The 18066-nt window shown below is 36.9% G+C and overlaps 1 protein-coding gene and 1 long non-coding RNA gene across 4 annotated transcripts in view; one reads left to right on the top strand and one right to left on the bottom strand.

Moving 5' to 3' along the window:
• The window catches only part of CENPE (centromere protein E), a 38484-nt gene that overhangs the window by 4499 nt on the left and 15919 nt on the right, over positions 1-18066 (top strand). For 2 of the 3 annotated variants that reach the window (XM_064710901.1, XM_064710899.1), the window contains exons 7-29: positions 43-110; positions 192-263; positions 2244-2295; positions 3126-3213; positions 3406-3532; positions 4176-4295; positions 5406-5564; positions 5913-6057; positions 7037-7131; positions 7446-7502; positions 7583-7750; positions 9725-9799; positions 10049-10171; positions 10526-10660; positions 11262-11439; positions 11894-12048; positions 13451-13765; positions 14581-14892; positions 15038-15196; positions 15688-15849; positions 16408-16692; positions 16804-16962; positions 17770-18000. In XM_064710901.1, coding sequence (XP_064566971.1) covers positions 43-110; positions 192-263; positions 2244-2295; positions 3126-3213; positions 3406-3532; positions 4176-4295; positions 5406-5564; positions 5913-6057; positions 7037-7131; positions 7446-7502; positions 7583-7750; positions 9725-9799; positions 10049-10171; positions 10526-10660; positions 11262-11439; positions 11894-12048; positions 13451-13765; positions 14581-14892; positions 15038-15196; positions 15688-15849; positions 16408-16692; positions 16804-16962; positions 17770-18000 — 3440 coding nt within the window. The remainder of the gene's footprint in view (positions 1-42; positions 111-191; positions 264-2243; positions 2296-3125; positions 3214-3405; positions 3533-4175; positions 4296-5405; positions 5565-5912; positions 6058-7036; positions 7132-7445; positions 7503-7582; positions 7751-9724; positions 9800-10048; positions 10172-10525; positions 10661-11261; positions 11440-11893; positions 12049-13450; positions 13766-14580; positions 14893-15037; positions 15197-15687; positions 15850-16407; positions 16693-16803; positions 16963-17769; positions 18001-18066) is intronic. The other variant, XM_064710900.1, reaches the window with a different exon arrangement.
• The window catches only part of LOC135446705 (uncharacterized), a 43602-nt gene continuing 34477 nt past the window's right edge, over positions 8942-18066 (bottom strand). The window contains exon 3 of the long non-coding RNA XR_010439868.1: positions 8942-10075. This is a non-coding gene — a long non-coding RNA (uncharacterized LOC135446705). The remainder of the gene's footprint in view (positions 10076-18066) is intronic.

Here is an 18066-nt window from a genome sequence, read left to right as displayed (position 1 = left end):
TCAGATTATAAGCAGAAGTATTCTAATGTTGCTTTTTGGCAGGAAATCGCCATTATGGAGAAACAAAAATGAATGAACACAGCAGCCGTTCTCACACTATCTTCAGAATGGTAAAAACTGCTTCACTACTGGGAGTGGTTTTATTGTTTTCAAAGTAACAAAAACTTCATTGCACTTCATTGTATTTCTAGATCATTGAAAGCAGAGAACGAAGTGACCCTGCAAATGCAAACTGTGATGGAGCAGTCATGGTTTCCCACTTGGTAAATGTCTATTTAATACCTTCTTGGAGTACAGGTTAACAAGAGAATTTGCTGTTACTGCTTGTTTGAGAGACTATTGGTACTTCATAATGACTTACAAGAGCTCTTTGTTGTTAACTCTGACAGATGTTTCTTAAGTATAGAGGGAGACTCCTGTGGCATTATCTAGAGCAGATGTTCCCACCAGAGGGAGTTCTACACGAGAATTACTCGTGCTGGATTGGATTGTGTTATGTGTTATGACCTTCTTGGAGCATAAGGGACTATATCAGAGTGCTCTTGCATTTTGTTAAATAAATCTTCCCTACAATTGTTTCTGACCACTGACAAGTCCAGTGAAATAACCTGTAAAATGGGTAACCTTAAGACTTCCCTTATCCTCAAATTTAGTTTCTTGTTAAAAGAACATATGGCCTACATCTGCAACGGCCAAAAGATTCATTTTTTTCAGCAGTAACCCCTCTTAGCATCTCTTTGGTATATGAAATACCACAAACTAGGGGGAGTACCACTGCACATATCTAGAGTAATATTAAGCCTTTTCTACAACCTTTTCTTGATTCTTATAAAATTATCTGAAACAACAGGAATGGAACCAATATGAAACTATTTGAGCCTGCTTAAAATCTGATGAGCACTCTTACTCAGAATTGGAAATAGCATTAAGTTAATCACATGCATTGTGGAGAGAGCTTTCTGTTCTGGCTTCATGTGAAAAAGATCTGGGGTCTGAGTGTAAACACTGCTCGTGCAGTATCTCAACAAACTAATACCTACTTTTTGTCCTTACCATAACTTAGGGTATCCACTCTTCCTGCTCTGCCCTTTTGCCCCATCTCAGTTCCAACTGACTTTACAGTAACCATGAGTAACAGGGGTGATGGGAGAGGGATTCTGGCCCTCTTGGCCTGCTGCTGCTTAGTGGGGTTAGTACAGGATTTTACTCCTCTGAAGCAAAAATTAAAGTGAGGGCTAATTGCTCATTATGGGGTGCCATAATGTTCTAGTTGGCTTTTAACCAGGTTCAGAGTGAGGCTTTTCCTCTGGTAGTTCATTTATTTTCCTTATCTCCACAATGATAGGCAAGGAGAGACACACAGCCAGCTCAGGACAGGACACTAGATCATCTCACCTAGGCTCTTTCCCATGAAAGATTCCTACAGCTGGATTAGCGTTGTAATCTTCACTGCAGTGCTGTTCTCACCTCTCTGCTGGGGCTCTTCTCCACTCTCTGCAGCACAGTCCTTCCTGCCTTCTCAGGGACTCCTCCTGGGCTCTCGACCCACCCCTATTTATTCCAGTTACCTTCACGAGCTACAGCTGCTGCCCAACTAAGGACCCCACAGCTGCAGCTCGTTTGGAGCAACTCGGACCCACACAGATCTTACAATACAACATATATTCAGGCCCCCACATTTCCCCCCTTTTCTTTTAGCAATTACACAATTACAATACACATACAGTCCCAGCTCTCAGGCTGCCACAGCTCTCGGCTGTCTTAGATATATACACAGAATATATACATATCCCTATACAGTCCCAGCTCTCAGGCTGCCACAGCTCTCTTTAGATACATACATAGAATATATACATATCCCTATACAGTCCCAGCTCTCAGGCTGCCACAGCTCTCGGCTGTCCGGGGGATTCCAACCCCCACAGATTAGTAGTTAACACTTCTGTATTGAGAAACTGTTTCTCTTTTTGCGACCAAGGGTAGAGGTTGTTGCACTGCGAGTTTGAGGCACTATTTGGGGTGGAATAATAGAGTTCATACGAACTTACTCCACACCCTTATGTACCTTTGAAAGTATTGGTTGTGTGTAGTAGCTATGCATTAATTCCAGTAATGACAGACACTTTTCTTTTTTTTTGAAGGTTAACTTTAGTTTATGAAATTCTTAGCAGAGATTTAGAATTATGAGGACTTAAAGTGAATTGCCTCAGAACTAACCAGTGAAATATTTAATGCATTTGCAGAACTTGGTAGATCTGGCAGGCAGTGAAAGAGCTAGTCAAACAGGATCTGAAGGTGAGTATTAAATGAGGCTCCACTGACAACAAAGTCTGTTAATTAACCCCTATGAGAAACTATGATAGGAAATTATTTGATCCATTTGCTATTATGTTATTTACGGTTTATAAATAAGGCCTTTTCCCCTTGGTAGGACAGGATCTACTCAGGAAAATACTGTAAATGCTGTAAAGTGCAAACAGTAAAATAGTAATATGCCTTTTCTGGAATTGCAGGCCCAGCAACAGTCCTGCACTGAGCTAATACAATGGGGATGACTCAGTGAAGATGCACCTGTAATAACAAAATCACAATAAGCTTTTTAGGGACCTGTGTGTCAAGGTGAAGAGGGAATAGATGGCTCACTCTTTAGTTCAGAGGAAGCTCACCTGTTAACAGTGACAGCATGAAGCTGCACAAAAGTGCCTTCATCAGAAAAAAGTGATCTGAGAGGGACACAAGTAGAAGTCTCTCTTACAGAGTGACTAACCTAAAACTTGTATCTAAGTCAAGTATGTTGTATGTGTAAATGTGGGCATTTGCAAAATTTAAACAGGAAGCAAAATTGTAGTTCTTATGGCCTCAGATGCTTACTATGTAAAAGTTCCAAATGTTTATTTTTGGTTACTGTTTTATTTCAAAATTTGGCTATCGTATTTATTTTGGCTATCATAAAGGATTGGGTACTGCCTGCTGCCGGGTCAATAGTGCATTGTGGCACTTAAGGTTTAACTCTTGGACAACCAATCCCTCTGAGCATAACATAGCACAAAAGCTTGACAGGTTGCAAATGTATCTTAGTATTGTTATAAATTTAAAATAGTCCTAATAAAATGTGTGGTACCTAGGTGTTCGACTGAAGGAAGGCTGCAATATAAATCGGAGCTTGTTCATTCTGGGTCAAGTTATCAAAAAACTTTGTGATGACCCCTCTGGGTAAGCAACTGTTTGTACACCTGTTATAAGATAAGGTGCTGCTAAACTAAGCACCTTAAACTAAATTAAAATCCTTTCTTTATAACCTTATGTAGATAACTGTTTCACATAACCTATTACCTCTAGAAAATGTATTTATCATGTTTATGCAGAAATCTGACTTTTTTGTTATTGTTGCCTCCTTTTTATTAGCTTCATAAATTACAGAGACAGCAAGCTGACTCGAATTCTGCAGAACTCCCTTGGAGGAAATGCTAAAACAGTTATTATTTGTACAATTACTCCTGTTTCTTTTGATGAGACACTCAGCACTCTTCAGGTAAAGCTTCTCACCTCTTCTCCAGCACTAGTAATTGTAGACAGGTTGAAGGAGTGGAAATGTAATCTGCTGGATCTTTAATGATTTGGTTCTTCTGAAGGGCTTCTGTAAACTCAGAATTTGAAATACTTTTTTTACACAGCATCTTTTCCCAATCATCTTGTGCTAGGTTGTCTACCTAGAGCTTTTTGGAAGTTGGAACAAAGCTCCTTCTCTCACTTTGCAGGCAGGAGATAACTACATTTATCTTATTTGCCTTTTCCAAACCTAGTTAGAGAAGTCTTTGCTAGCACAAGATGTTAAGCACTACAGGAATTGAACTGTTAATAAACAGTATACATTCTGTAGGTAGGATTGTCCCCCTTTTTGAAGATCTTTTGAGCTTTTTATTAAATAAAAAATAACTTTGGATACTCTTACTTGTTATGCCTCACGTTTTAGGTCTTAATATCAAGAAGGGAAAACTTCCCCTTTTCAAAGCTTAGAAGACATTAAAAATAAGCTAATTCAAATATTTGTGTCCTATTATATGTTGCTCTTTATCTAATAAACTCTCCCTTTAATTCTGTTGGGAAATATGGGACAAAATAAGTCTTTAGATATTTGTTCTTCAGCTATTATCCATGAAAGACTGTTCTTCCAGTTTGCCAATACAGCCAAAGGAATGAAGAATACACCAAAAGTCAATGAAGTTCTTGATGATGATGCCCTCCTGAAAAGATACCGCAAAGAAATTCTGGACTTGAAAAAGCAGCTGGAGGAAGTATGTAATAAACTTAAATAAATCAATCCTTAGTACTGATAGCTATTTGGAAACTAGCTGTTTTAAACCAAAACCAGTTAAATTTGGAGGAGTAGGTGAACTCTTTGAAGTGGTATTTGCCATTTTTATTAAGAGAATAAAAATTGAATAGGTGATGAATAGTCTAGAACAACTAATGATAGTCAACATCTGAGTGCAGGCTAAGTCTGATTGAGATCAACTGACAGAATTGTTAATTGGTTACACCTAATTAGTAGGTTAACATAATTAAGAAACAGAAATTTGTGATGCCTTACAGCACACTTTAACTGATCAAAAGAAATAACAAATCATATAATTAATGATCAAAACAAATCATATAACTAATTAATCTAAGAAGTGATTGAATGTCTAAAATCCCAACTTCATATTATTTCCTTCCTTACTGATGTCTAACTTCAATTTGAGTTGCAGGAAGTTGCAACTGCATGAATATCACTGGCAAAATTTAGGTCATGTATAGGTGGAAGTTGCATTTAGAAAATGAACAATAGTAACTTCTCACCAAACAATGTAGTCTTTGATGTTTTTCCTTCTCTAAAAATCTATGGAGCTGTGAAAGAATCTTGCAAGTCTTGTTAGACCACAGAAAATAAAACAAAGCACAGGAAAACGACAGTGCTGACTGTACTGTTCTAGTGCATTAAATCAAAGAATCCATGTTTTTTGTTGCAAACTATAAATATCATTAGAAAAAATTTTTAGAACAATTGTTTCTTATTTTTAATGATAATGAATTTGCAACATGAACTTGGGAGTATGTTTTTTATCTTCTGTGATAGCAGGTAGTAGTTATATTTGGGAGAATGCTCATTTTATACCTAGAAAAATCTGAGGCTGTGTTGTTTCTGGGAATTTTAACCACTTTTAAATACTAAGTCTACAGTCAAAATGTAGACTTAAACTACAGACTAAACTGTCATTTTCATTCTAAAGGATTAAAGACTTCTCTTCCAGACTTAAAGGAGTATATGTGTGTAGTTGTTTTTAAGTATCAGGAATTGTGTATCTTCTGTAGGAGTGATTTCTCCTCTTAAGATGTCAGTGTAATTACTATTCTCTTTTTGGAAGGTGTCTTCAAAAACTCAGATTCATGCAATGGAAAAGGACCAACTGGCCCAGCTGTTGGAAGAAAAAAATTCTCTTCAAAAAGTACAGGAGGACAGAATACGAAACTTAACCGAGATGCTGGTGACTTCTGCTTCCTTTGCCTCAAAAGAGAAAGTTAAAGTAAGCACCTGTTCAGATCTTAACCTGATAACTCTGAAATACTTTGCAAAAAGTGACATTACATACATAGGTTTATACTGACGATGAAGAGTAAGTGTATGATGGGTAATTTTCACTCTTTTTTCATATTTTTAAAGGGCTAATTTTTAAATTCTGTCAATTCAGTGTTGCCTTGTGGTGAATAGACTGCAGGGACTTTTTTGCTATACAGCTAATTTTGAGGAAATGGCAAAATGCTGTCTAGTTAACTGGTGATACGGGTACTGATACAGAGCTAGCCTGAGGCAACATTTACTCTCTGCCTAGTGGTTTGGTTTTATTCTTTCTTCTGTAAATATTTTTTTAAAGGCCAAGAGAAGAAGAAGAGTTACTTGGGCTCCTGGTAAAATAAACCAGGCAAACGTGAGCTTTTTTGAAGACTTTGAAAATGCAATGCCAACTGAAACAAAAAAAATGAAATTGTCTCTGCCAGCAGTACCAGATGTGGAGGATTGTAAGTAACTACATGGTCTTTGAGGTCCTATCCAACCCAGACCATTTCATTTCATTTTCTGTAGAATTCCCAATGAATAACTTTGCAAGCACTGCATTACATTCCCCCAAGGGAATAAGTTGATCCTTTGATAGCACAAATTAAAAAACAAACCAGACTCCAAGGGTTGATGTATACTTTTCAATGAAAAGTGCTTCTGCTACCCCAACTTCACTTGATATAGAGCTTTTAATTCTTTAAACCAAAGGGGAGAGCTGTGAGGTAAATGGCAGGGTCTATGAACACTTGCCATGCAGCCTTCCCACACGCCCTAGTATTTTGGGAAAGTGTTCTTTGACAGACTATCCATTTCAACCTATGTTCTCTTCCCAAAAATGGAGAGGTGTGTGTGTGTAAAAACCCCAAATCCTAAACAAGAATAGGAAGTCATTACTCAAAAGTCAGGTTGAGACAGAGAAATTCAAGGATTCATAAGGAGTGAACTGAAAATTGGAAAAGAAATTTTCTAAGATTGAACTGAAGACAAGAGACAATTTAGCAGTATTGTTGCTGAATTACATCTTACATCCTTATGACCTCTCCTGTCAAACATGTATTTGCTTGTAAGTGGATTGTTCTGGGCTTTTTTTTTTTTTTCTGTATGAGGGTGGGGTGCTTTTTTTCCTTATATCTTGCAGGGTATTGTTGAGTGGTTCTTTCCTTGACACTCAAACCTCTCCTAGTCTGTACTTAAGCATATATTCTGGATTTGATTTAGAATTCATGATGAGATGGTCAACATAAGTGTAGGGATTGGACTTCAGTGGTGTTCCCTTTCAAAACAGAAAATCATGAGAGTCAGAAGTCTTACCTTACTCAGTGTGCTGTGGTTTTGCCATTGAATGATTGTTTCCAATGTGGTAAAATTATTTTAGGAGAAAATTTTTGATGCTCAGTTTAAAATCTACTGGTACTTTTGTTAATACATCTTTCTTTTCAGCTGCCTTAGAGAATTCTGGGTATGACAGCCATTTCCTGATGGTTCCAGATCAAATTTCAGAAGAAGCTTGGATTGCTGGTCCTAACATGAATTGGGTAACATCATAATCTGTTTTGACTTTTTGATATTTCACATATGCCTAACATGCTTCTCAGTAATATCAGCCTTACTCTTCTGTAGAACAGCAGTGTTCTGTGTCTGCAGAATTACTGAAACTGGCTAGAAAGTCTCTTGGAATCTCTGTGAATCTGTGGCATGGTTCTGTGCTTCTGTGGGTTTGTGGCAAACGATCCAGTCAACGTTGGTCTTTAAACAGAATTAGCTATGTGCAAAGACAAGCAACAAGGAATATAATAGTCCACTTGCTTGATCTTGTAGATCTGCTAACTGAGGGAGTTTCTTTTTCTAGACCCAGAAAGACTTTGAAGAATCTGTGCAACTCTGTGAAGAATTAGCACTAGAAAAGGTAGGTCTGTTCTGAATTTGCTAGAAATAAGGCTGGTATTGCAGCAACAGCTTCTAAAGTTTCTTGTGCCACTTCTTCAGGATATTGCTGTAAACAAGGTCAACGTCCTGCAAGCTAACTTTGATAATCTAGTGCAGGAAAATGAGCAGTTGAAGTCAGAAATAAATGAACTGAAAGAGAGACTGAAGGAAAAAACAGAAATAGATGAATTTGAAGCACTGGAAAAGCAAACACAAAAAGATCATGAGGTAAGGTGCATTGAAATAGAGACAGATGAATCCTCTATGCCCAAATGCTACCTGGAGTTTATTCAATGTACATGGCCTTGCATGCTGATTCACAAACAGATGGTGTTATAAGCTACATTCAGCAACAGAATGAATGAATGAACCCAGGATTTAAACTGGATTTACTTGGAGTGTAGAATTCAGACAAATTTTTGGAGAGTTACATACTGAAGCCTGGTTAAACATGTATTTATGTGTATATGTATATGTTATTTTTATAAATCTGTGATCTGAATTTCACTCCAAACTCCTGTGTGGCAGTTATTTTGCTGCTTAAATACATTTTAGAACTGTTTTGAAGTTCAGGTATGGTTGCTAAACCATATTTCCTGTATTTCTTGTGTGAAACATCTTGTCTTAAATTCCAAGATAGTTCATTTTGGTAGTCTATGAACTACATGAGCATTAACTTTGAACATATTATTTAGCTTAGTCATGAAATTATTTTAAAACAATAGTAAGAATAGCAATAGTAAAAGCAAACATTGTATTTTGTTCCAGGAAGTCAAAAAAATGTGACGTTATCTACTGGATAACTTGGAATATAGGAAATGCTGACTTTCAGTTGTCTTCACTCTTTGTGTGGTTACTAGAGATGTTCCTTGTTTATCCAAATGTTTATGCTCTGATACTATAGCCTAAGATACTTGTATTAGGTTCTACTTGCCTAAAGGCTGGACTGTGAAATAAGTTATGGCAAAAAGAACCCCAGACAAAACCAGTAACTTGAGGCCTTGAGACATGGATGTATTGTTCCATTTCTTTCCTGATACCTTTCTGGACATTACTTGTGCACATTAGTCTGTGTAATATCTTCTGATCATGACACTAATGCTGAAGTTTGTTACATCCTTTTGCATTTTTATTTCAGGCTACAATTTTAAAATGTTACTGCTTATTTGCATTGTGTTCCCTACAGTGATTTACAGATCTTAAAGAAATTGGCTCTATAAAATATTACCATTTAGCTTGTATTTAAGATTCTATTTAGAAGACCCTTTCTATGTGCTATCTTCCTTAGCTAATGTTTAACAAATCCTAAGTTAGTTTTCCCTGCAAAGTTTTTGGGTATCTAATAGACACCGAAAACCAAAGTTTTTGGGTGTCTGAAGTAACTTCCATTGCAAGAACTGCTTTTTAAATTATTTGTTTGCAGATATCTGATGACAGTCCATAAAATGTAAACATTTATTGATACCCATGTAGTAGATTACTTGTAGCAATACTGATATGTCACATACATTACCAAATACATTAAATGTATCAGTTTATACAGGTAAACAACATAGGAATGCTCACAGGAGTGTGCTTGTTTTAAAGCTTTTCACTAATATCAAATTTGCAGATTGAATTTTCTCACCTTTGCTTGTGACTATACATAAGTACTTGTAGATGAGTGCTTATTGTAAAACTTTCCTAACAAAGACCAATAGAAAGAAATGGAAAAAGCTCCTAACTGAACTTCTACTTGTGGCTTCTTTCAGAGAATGCCACTGAATGTGTTCATGGCTTGTTTAAGTTCCATTTTGGCATCTTCTCACTCCTGTGAGTGAATAGATTAAATCATAAATATCTGCACTGTGTCATAAAAAGCTGCTTAACATGACTGGAATTTGAAGTGTTGTATCTGTACAATTTTTGCGTTAATTGCTTTGATCACATTGCTCTTGCTTTTCAAACTATTGCAGATTAAATTGTACTTGAATCCTTTCTAATTACTGGGGAGCTAAAACACAGAGCTTTGCATCTCACATATCCACTTTGAAAGAATATGCAGCATCTTGCTTTGTAGCTGTTTAAGCAGATGTGTGAGTATACACTAATAAAAAAGAAGACACAAGATAGACTGGCTTGTTTTCATGGTGTTGGCAGCTAAAGCTACGGGCGTGGGTGCTTTTAACATCCTCTGCAATTTTGCTTTAATTTGCTCCACAGATTCAACTAATGCATGAAATTACCAACTTAAAGAATCTAATTTCAAATGCTGAAGTGTACAATGAGGAACTTGAGGTGAGCCTCTCCATGAATTTACAGATAGTAAGACTTGTGTGAAATGTGCTTGGTTTGTTTAGCTTGAAATAGCATATCTGCTGAGGCCAAGCTAGACATCATTGTGCTTGGGTTAATCTTACCAGCTATGAGGGGGATATGGCTAAGAACCATGAAGGCTTTCTGTGTAGGTTTTGATAAATTCGGAGCTGAAAATCCAAACTGAGCACTCCAATCTTCTTTCCTCCTTTCTTCCCCTCCAACTTTTAGGCAGAAATAAATTCCAAACTGGAACAGCTGAAGGAGAAAGAGAACAAAATAAAAACATTACAGAATCGTGTGGAAGAACTACAAAAAGCAGAAGTGGAAAGAAAGGAGACATCTTTTGCACTGGTAAACTTGATTTTTCTGCTGGGTTGAGAGACTACTTTGTTCTTCTGAGTTGGATTAAATTTAGATATAGCCTTGGTATGAACAACATCTGCTTCACTACAGGTCTTGGGAAATTTTGTTTTACAAAGTTTAAAATGTAATTACTAGATATCATACAGCAGTAGTCTAGAGGAGTCAAGCTATGAGAAATGCTGCTGTTTATCCTGTCTCTCAAACAACCTGCTACTCTTCCTCTTAAAGTAAACTTACTGAGTTTTCTAAGCCTGCACTTACATCTTAACCACATTAAAATGAGCGCATTAAGTTTATTATGGCTCTGTCGTGTTTTGCTTATTTGAGTGTTGTCTTTTTCAGGGAGATTGTGATAAACTAACTGAAAAAATTCAGCAGCTGAATAAATCCCTCTTAGACAGTGAAACCATAGCCTTGGATGCCAAAAAAGAATCTGCTTTTCTCAGAAGTGAAAATTTGGAGTTGAAGGAGAAGATGGCAAGTACATGTTGAACTGCATTTATAACTGCACCAAATGCTGTTAAGGGCCTGTCTGCTTCCAGGCTTGTGAAGGAGGCCATCAGTGTGGTGGAACACTCATCATTAGCTTTCTCCAAATACTCTAAGTAATACTTTTATTATGCAATTTGTGCAAAATGGGTCTTCAGGAAAGAGATAAAAAGAAAGTAAAGGCTTTTTCCATAGGAGTGGGTGGTTAGTTTTAAGTTTACCAGGAGGGAGAGAGAGACATCAAAGAAGCAGTCTTTAGTGCATTATTAGGACATAAGACTTCAGACCTAATTTTACCAGAGGACAAAGGAGAATAAGAGATGTGCACTCAGAAGTGGGATGGAGCTTACTTTGAGCTTTCCAACAGTAAAGACAAAATAGTAGCAGCAGTTATGGCCCTGAACTCGAAGGCATGTTTTCTTAGAGGACTCTGACAGGAATGCAATTAAATTGTGCCTTAGTCTGCCATATTTATCAAGGCCAAAGCTGGTCAGAGTGACAACAGAAAATGTACCAGATGCATTATTTAAATGTCAAGTACATAGACTTTTACTCTGTGTGACTTATATGTTGTATTGTTTTCCTGAAGAATGAACTCTTAAATGACCATAACCAAATGCAAAAGGATGTCCAGTTATATCAAAGCCAAATAGAAGCGGGAAAAGCCAGTTACCGAAAAATGCAAGCTGACTTGCAGAGAGAGCTGCAATCTTTATTTCAAGAAAACACAAGACTAACTTCACTGATGGAGGGTAAAGTTCCAAAAGGTACTGGTCCAAGTGGTGCCTTTTCCCTGCTCCCTCTCTCCTCCCCTTGCCCTGTAATGGTGGGAGGATAGGCAAGGCTTTGGCTCTTGTCTTCTTCAATATATGGAGACTCTGGTTAGTATAAAGCAACCAAAGTATCTGGTATTGCTGGCATGGAGGAACTACTTGAGCACTTCCTTGAACATTCTGGAAAATTGCAGCTTGCAAAATATTTTGCACTGTCAAGTTAATGAAGATTGTTAGAGAGAATCTAAGATTAACTGGATATCAACCTAAGAAGTGCTGACTGATTTTCTGACCAGGAGCTTTGTCTTATAATTGTTGGCAACAGTAAAATGTACTTTTCTGGAATTAAAACAATATAACATCCAGAATGAAATATAAATATTCTGCTTAAATTAAAATATGCTCTTTTCTCTTGCGCTTGCTTATTAGTTTAAACTCCACTTTCTAGATTTGCTTTCTCATGTGGAGCTGGAAAAAAAGGCAGCTGACTTAAAAGGAGAACTAGAAAATGCTTTGAAAGAGAATGCACTTCTACAGAAACAAGTAAATGAGCTATCAGAATTTCAATCGCTACCAAATACAGTTGAGATACAAAAGAAAGAGGTAAAAAAAAAAAATCTAACTTTTTTCCTTGGTTTTGTATTGTTCTTCACTGGTAATGTACTAATGGAGGCCTATTGGATATGAAGTTTTAAAGCCAAAAGTTGTCATGAGTCCATCTGAGATTTTACAGTTAAGTTTGTTAAATTTTTGCTTCTCAGATATTTAATATTTGTACTGAGGAATAAGTTTGTTTAGTTTAATATGTTTAGTCACTGACTACTATAATTATGCATTATTTTCTAGTCCAACCTTGCATGTCTATTTGCTGTGGTCATCACTGACAACTGAATGTAGAAATATAATGGTGTTTGATCCTGGGCACTTTTTTTTTTTTTTTGTGTAACTGGACAAAGAGAAAATGTCAAGATCTCATAGCAGAAATTCTGCTTGAGAAGTTAGAGATGTACCTTGCAAATTCTGGAAAACTTATTAGGAAACTTTTTTATTTCCTAGCAGGTAAGGGATTAGTAGACTAAGTATGATGTAAAGGTTTTAAAGGGTTGGTGTGCAAACACTTTCTAGCTTTCTTGGGTCTAAGAACCACTTGCACAGTGAAAATTATTCAGGGCAAGTAATCTACAAACTTATTAATGCTTTGTCTACTTCCACTAATCAACAAAATGTAATTAAATGTTAACAACTTTGTCGATATTGATGCCTTAATGTTTTAGCATTTATATTGTTGAGATTCTGTACTGCATTAGTGTAGAACTCTGAACTCTATATGAAACACTAGTTAGCTTTCTTCACATTTTGGTCAGACTGAACAATCCTTCTGGGCTTCGGAACCAAGGTCACGCCACTTACCTCAGGCCCTGGAAAATATAAACAAAAGTGAATCAGGGAGGGAGGGAAAAGCAAACCAGGGGAATGTGTCTTTTACCTGAAGCTAGAGTTGGACAATTAACTTCTGATATGCAAACAGACCAAACTTCTGTCTGAGAAATCTTGTGACTGTTGTTCATCTTGGCTGTAGCCTCTGCCAGGCTTTTGCACTGCCCAAGGTGAATCCTTCAGAGCCCTTTAATAAATACCTACTTTATTCTCTAACTCTGTCTTGCCTCTGTTCTAAGTAGCCAGTCCAAGCCATCAGTATCATCAAGAAAGTATTGATAAATGTAAAAATTCAGTTTAGGAGTCCAGTCTTAGCTCAAACTTAGGAAATAGGAAGTATTGAAGAACATCTAAAGAGTTAGAAGAGAGATTTCAGGACTTGGGAATCCTTCTCTTTTAAAGATTCTTTGCTAGACAGTTCCTCCCAACAGAGCAAAACCCAATGCATCGTGTATGTTTGCCTGCACTTTATTTCCTACATCTTCATATGTACCTGGTTTTTATTATTTAGTTCTGACAAATACTGATTTAGAAACCGCTATATATTAATATTGTTTTCTTTTGGCAGATTGTTGAAAAATGTGAGGAGTTACGCTTATTAAAACTGGAAAATGAAAAGCTGCTTTCTGAAGTAGCTGATAATGAAATGAGACTTAAACATATGTCTGAAGAAATTGAAAAATCAAAAGACAATCTCACAGATGTACAATTGAAATATACAAAGTGTGATGAGGAATATGTAGCACTTAAACAACTCCATGAAGAAATAGAACAAAAATACACTGCTGCATCAGAAACTAATGAACAAATGAAGCTCCAAATAGAATGCCTATCTAAAGAAGCACAAGAGTCTAAAACAATTTTGGATGAAGTGAAATTAGAGGTCAGTGTCAGCTTGCTCCTTTTTACATATGAGACTTGAGGAATTAATTCATAGTGCTAAAAAAAACTGCATAAAACGTTTTTGGAGAAATACTCTGAAAGGTATAAATGACATGATCACTGGCTTCCTCTGGCATGAGTGGGTGCTACTTACTCTGTGCCAAGACTATCGAAGGCTTAGTCAGCTCAATGGACTCTTTTGATAGGAAAAGAAATGTAATTGCTCTAGATTCTTCCGTAATTGACCTTTTAATTCTTGTTTTTCCATTCTTAATAATACCTTTATTATGTAAGTTTTTTTCTATCAGTGCTGCTCTCACCTACTCTATATAAAGACATAGAAACAAAGTTTCCTCATTGGGAACTGGAGACCTTTTAGAACATGAGTTCTTTCAAACCAGAGGGAATAGCAACAGAAATTGACCATTTGGCCAGAATGGAAAAAATATTAAAAAATTTTAAAGACAGGGAAGTGAAGCATACATATTTTTGACAAAGCTTTGGGCACTGCTCTGGCTGTCACATTCCAACTATGGTTTTGATAATTCCTAAGCGATGCTACAGTTTGATGTGTATGTTTTAGTAAGACTTTTGCTACTAAGGAGCCATCACAGGAAAGTTCTATAAACAAATGCTTATTAATAGTGGGCAAGAGTGTAAGTAGTGACTTACAGAGAAATCATGACCTTGCTAGCTAGCATCTTTCTTCCTTTCTAAGCTCATAAAAGCTCATTATATGTACTGTGAGAACATGTACATATAATGGAGTTCTGCATTATAATGCAAGTGTCTGTCCTTTTCCTTTGCACACTAAAGCTCTCTAGCAAAATGAAAGAACTGGAAGAGAAAGAAGCAGAGCAAAAACAACTTCTTGAGCTAAGAGAAAGTCTTGTTCAGACTCAGCAGAAGTTAAACGAACTGGAGCAATTAAAAGAGAAGGAAAGGATTAGTGAAGTGAGACTGGAGGCCAAAGACTTGGAGATCCAGGCAGTCTTGCAGCAGCTTACAGAATGTCAGGAAGAAATAAAAACTCTAACCCAGGAAAGAGATGACCTGAAGCAAAAAGAGGAGTTTCTCCAAGCTGAAACAGAGCAACTCAGAGAGGATATAAAGGACACTGTTTCCATGGTAGGAGAAGGACTTTTAAATTATGTTAATATTTAGGAGAATATAGGAGTGGGAGTTTCTGTGGTTGTTTTTAATCAAGGAATGCTTACTAATATTACAAAATACATGTATTTTCTTTGTGGAATTTCTCTCTTGTATTCTAAAGAACATCTTGGCACATGAAGATTTGAGAAATACACAGAATTCTCTGAAGGAATCCCAAAAAACTGTCAAGAAGTTGGAACAAACTCTTTCTGAAAAAGAATCTCAGATTCTGAGTGTGGAAGAGGCACTAGGGAAAACCATTAAAGAACTCCAAATACAGGTAAAACTTTATGCAATAATTAAAACAAGGCCAGTTAATCTGCTTCTAGTCTCTTCTGCATCTCTCTTTCTTCAAAACATTCTGGGCTCTTGATAGTGAGTGTACAGGAAAAGAGTACTGTCTAATCCAAGGCTTGACCAGCTGCTGCTGTTTCTGTAGAGCTTCAAGGGGTAATGTACAGTCAGATTAACTTTTGCTTAACTTGTGTGCCCCATGGTTGTGGACTTGAGTGGTGGCATTGGATAGGAAATGGAAAAGGAGATGAGGGTTACTTAAGTGTAGAAATGAGGCTGATTTATATTTAAAATAGAAATTTCATTATTTATAACAGTCCCAATGAACTGTAAGACATGATTGTCAATGGCAACTCAGATCCCAATATATCACAGAAGCCTGTTATAAATACTGTAGGAGAGTGAATGAAACAAAACTTTGGCATTTAATTTTATATTGAATTCATGAAAACGCTGTCTTTGCATTTTTTTAAATAGATCTCAGAAATGACAGAAGAAATGAAAATCATCACATCAGAGAGAGATCAGCTTCAGGTGCAAAAGGAACAAATCATTTTCCTTACCCAAGAGAACCGTTCCTTGCAGGAGAAGCTGGACAGTTTACTTTTGAAAACAGAGGAGTGTGGGGAAGGAACTTGGGTAATTATGCTAAAGCTTGCTTGTAATGGGAAGCTTGCTTATTTAAACTTTTGCTTGAGTGAAATAATTGCAAAACACACTGCAGAAAAGGGTCGTGGTACTTTACTGCACCTCATTAAACTCCAAGTTTATTATGGTTTACTTGAGATATAGGCCACCCATATTGTTTACATAAATAAATGTGTATATATACATATATATGGACATCCAGTAGGAGAAGGACTATAAATAGAACATTAACTTGATACAGGATAGTAATGATATGTACTGTTCTGCAAAGGAATGTTATATAGTTGAGTAGATGAAGCTAAAAACTCCTCTGAAAAGGGTGGATTAGCTGTTCTAAAGCAAAGGTAGAACTTTTTCACTGACACTGAAAGGGACATTGCACAGATCACTTGTTGTAATTGTAATTGGATGTGCTGATCTCACTTTTCTGTGTGTGCTTTTATAGCAGTGTTGCTGTCTGTTGTACATAATCAACCTGTCAAAGGTGTCAGATACCTTTTTCCTAAAAGTACTTCCTGCATGTGTTTACTTGAATCTCTTACAAAATAGATACCACAGACTCAAGGACAATCTGTGGAGCAAGAGTTATTGCTTCTGAGAGAAGAGCTGAGCCAGGCACAACAGAAATTGCATGAAATGGAGGAAGCAAAGGCCAGTGAATATCAAGGGGAACCGGAAAAAATGGAGAGAACAGATGTTATTCCAAAACCACATGACTCCCAGGAAGTCAGCATCCAGACTGAAAGAGATGATGATGAATTTAAAATGCAACTGGAAAATCTCCAGCATGAGAGAGACCAGCTGAGAGAAATGCTACAGGAGACAATTAGCAAGGTAAAAGAAGTAGCTCTCTCCCCACAGGAGAACAGCTCTAGTGGATTTCTTCAATTTTTGGAAGGGTGGTTCAGGTGTCAATGTGTTAATGTACTTTTATTGTGTCCAAAGAACTCAGAGATACAGGAGGAGTTGAGATGTACTTGTGAATGTCTTGCACAGCAGCAGGAGAAGATTGTGGAGCTGAAAGGAAGTATTTCAGAGAAAGAAAACCAGCTCTCAAAGGTGCAAGGGGCATTGGAGGAGAAAACTGATAAGCTGCAGCAGAAGGTCAGAAGCAGTTTTGTCAAGAAAATTACAAGTTCTGCTGGGTTTGGTGGTCCATGTCTACTGCACACTTCAGTTTATAGAGCTCCAGTAGATGTACTAAAGAAACCCATTATTTGTAACTAAAGATGTCTTTGTGCTAAATGAATGAATATTATTTGGAATCAACAATGCACTTTAAACTCTCTCTTTTTGCTCAGTGTTAAATTTTATGCATCCCAATAATGTCATTTAGCTATCTCATTCTGGAAATCTGTGAGCAACTTTAGGAGAGCTTAGGTCATGTTTTAATTTATTACTCTATTATCAATTGGTTCTCTGCTTTTTGTTTTCATGTCTGAAGCCAGTGTGGATTGTAGGTTTTATTTTAGTGTATTGTGATGTCTCCTATGCATACAGCAATTGAGGGATTTTTATGGATTTACAATGTCTTGCATGTTTTCCCACATTTTACTTTTGCCTTCCACTGAGACAGAAGCACTGACATTTGATTGGCTCTTAAGCAAAATTGGGGTGGGTGTTTTTGTTTTTTTTTTTTTTGTTTGTTTGTTTTTTGTCTTACTATAGCAGGAAAACAACGGGGGGTATTATTTTCCTTAAAACAATCCATTTACAACAACCCATATGTACAGACACTGCTTCTGAATGATGATCCAACAACACTCTTCAATCTAAACTTCATTGCTGGGACAAGAAACCTTAGGAACATATAATGTTACTGGTTGTATTTTCTCCAAAGCATCAAGTTATTTTTGCCCATGCAAGAGGTGATTACAAATCCCAATCCTGCTTTGGATTTGTTCTTTGCAGCTCACTGAAGTCACTGAAAACCTGACTCGTGTCTCAGCTGAGTATGGCGACCTCGTGGCAGAAAAGCAGCAAACTGAAAGGGCAATGAGTGAGCAGCTTGAGAGAATCACTTCACTTAGCAAGGAGAAGGATCAGCTTCAGCACCTGGTAGAGACTTGTAAGGAAAGGGAAGAACACTTGTTACAGGTTCAGAGGCAGTCAGAGACTTTGAAGGACAGCCTGACAAACAAGGTGAGGAGTTTTTGTGTTTAGTCACTACTTTGTATTCTGATGTTTTCTCAATGGTGTGCCAAACTC

The sequence above is a fragment of the Zonotrichia leucophrys genome, chromosome 4 (genome assembly GCF_028769735.1).
Source record: "Zonotrichia leucophrys gambelii isolate GWCS_2022_RI chromosome 4, RI_Zleu_2.0, whole genome shotgun sequence".
Classification (NCBI taxonomy): Eukaryota; Metazoa; Chordata; class Aves; order Passeriformes; family Passerellidae; genus Zonotrichia; species Zonotrichia leucophrys.
This window is presented reverse-complemented; position numbering and strand designations above follow the sequence as displayed.